Raw genomic sequence first — 297 nt, forward strand, 5'->3', positions numbered from 1 at the left:
CAATCAGGGACACAACACCTTCCCTGTGCCCACAGGCCACCACAGGCAGCACAGGTATCATCCTGGCAAGTCACAATCCTCTGGAGCAAGTGGCAGAGCCTGATGTTAGACCACAGGGTCCAGAGGGCTCTACGATCACCTGCCCCAGCACTGTTCTAGTCACGTGGGATGGTGGGGCCAAGAGCCTTTACCTTGTTCTCTCCTGGAGCCATGTTCTCATAGATCTCCTTCAGCTTGCCGTAATGGGGCCGCAGGAACTTGAGGGGTTTGGGAACCGAAGTCATGGAGGTGGTGGAA

At 56.2% G+C, this 297-nt stretch overlaps 1 protein-coding gene across 1 annotated transcript in view; it reads right to left on the minus strand.

Annotated features, from left to right (window-relative positions):
- The window catches only part of PSMD2 (proteasome (prosome, macropain) 26S subunit, non-ATPase, 2), a 6,386-nt gene that overhangs the window by 5,651 nt on the left and 438 nt on the right, over positions 1 to 297 (minus strand). Inside the window, 1 exon segment of the mRNA XM_009083208.1 lies at positions 192 to 297. This exon segment is cut by the window's right edge and continues 51 nt beyond it. Coding sequence (XP_009081456.1) covers positions 192 to 297 — 106 coding nt within the window.

The sequence above is a fragment of the Acanthisitta chloris genome, unplaced genomic scaffold, assembly GCF_000695815.1.
Source record: "Acanthisitta chloris isolate BGI_N310 unplaced genomic scaffold, ASM69581v1 scaffold43209, whole genome shotgun sequence".
Classification (NCBI taxonomy): Eukaryota; Metazoa; Chordata; class Aves; order Passeriformes; family Acanthisittidae; genus Acanthisitta; species Acanthisitta chloris.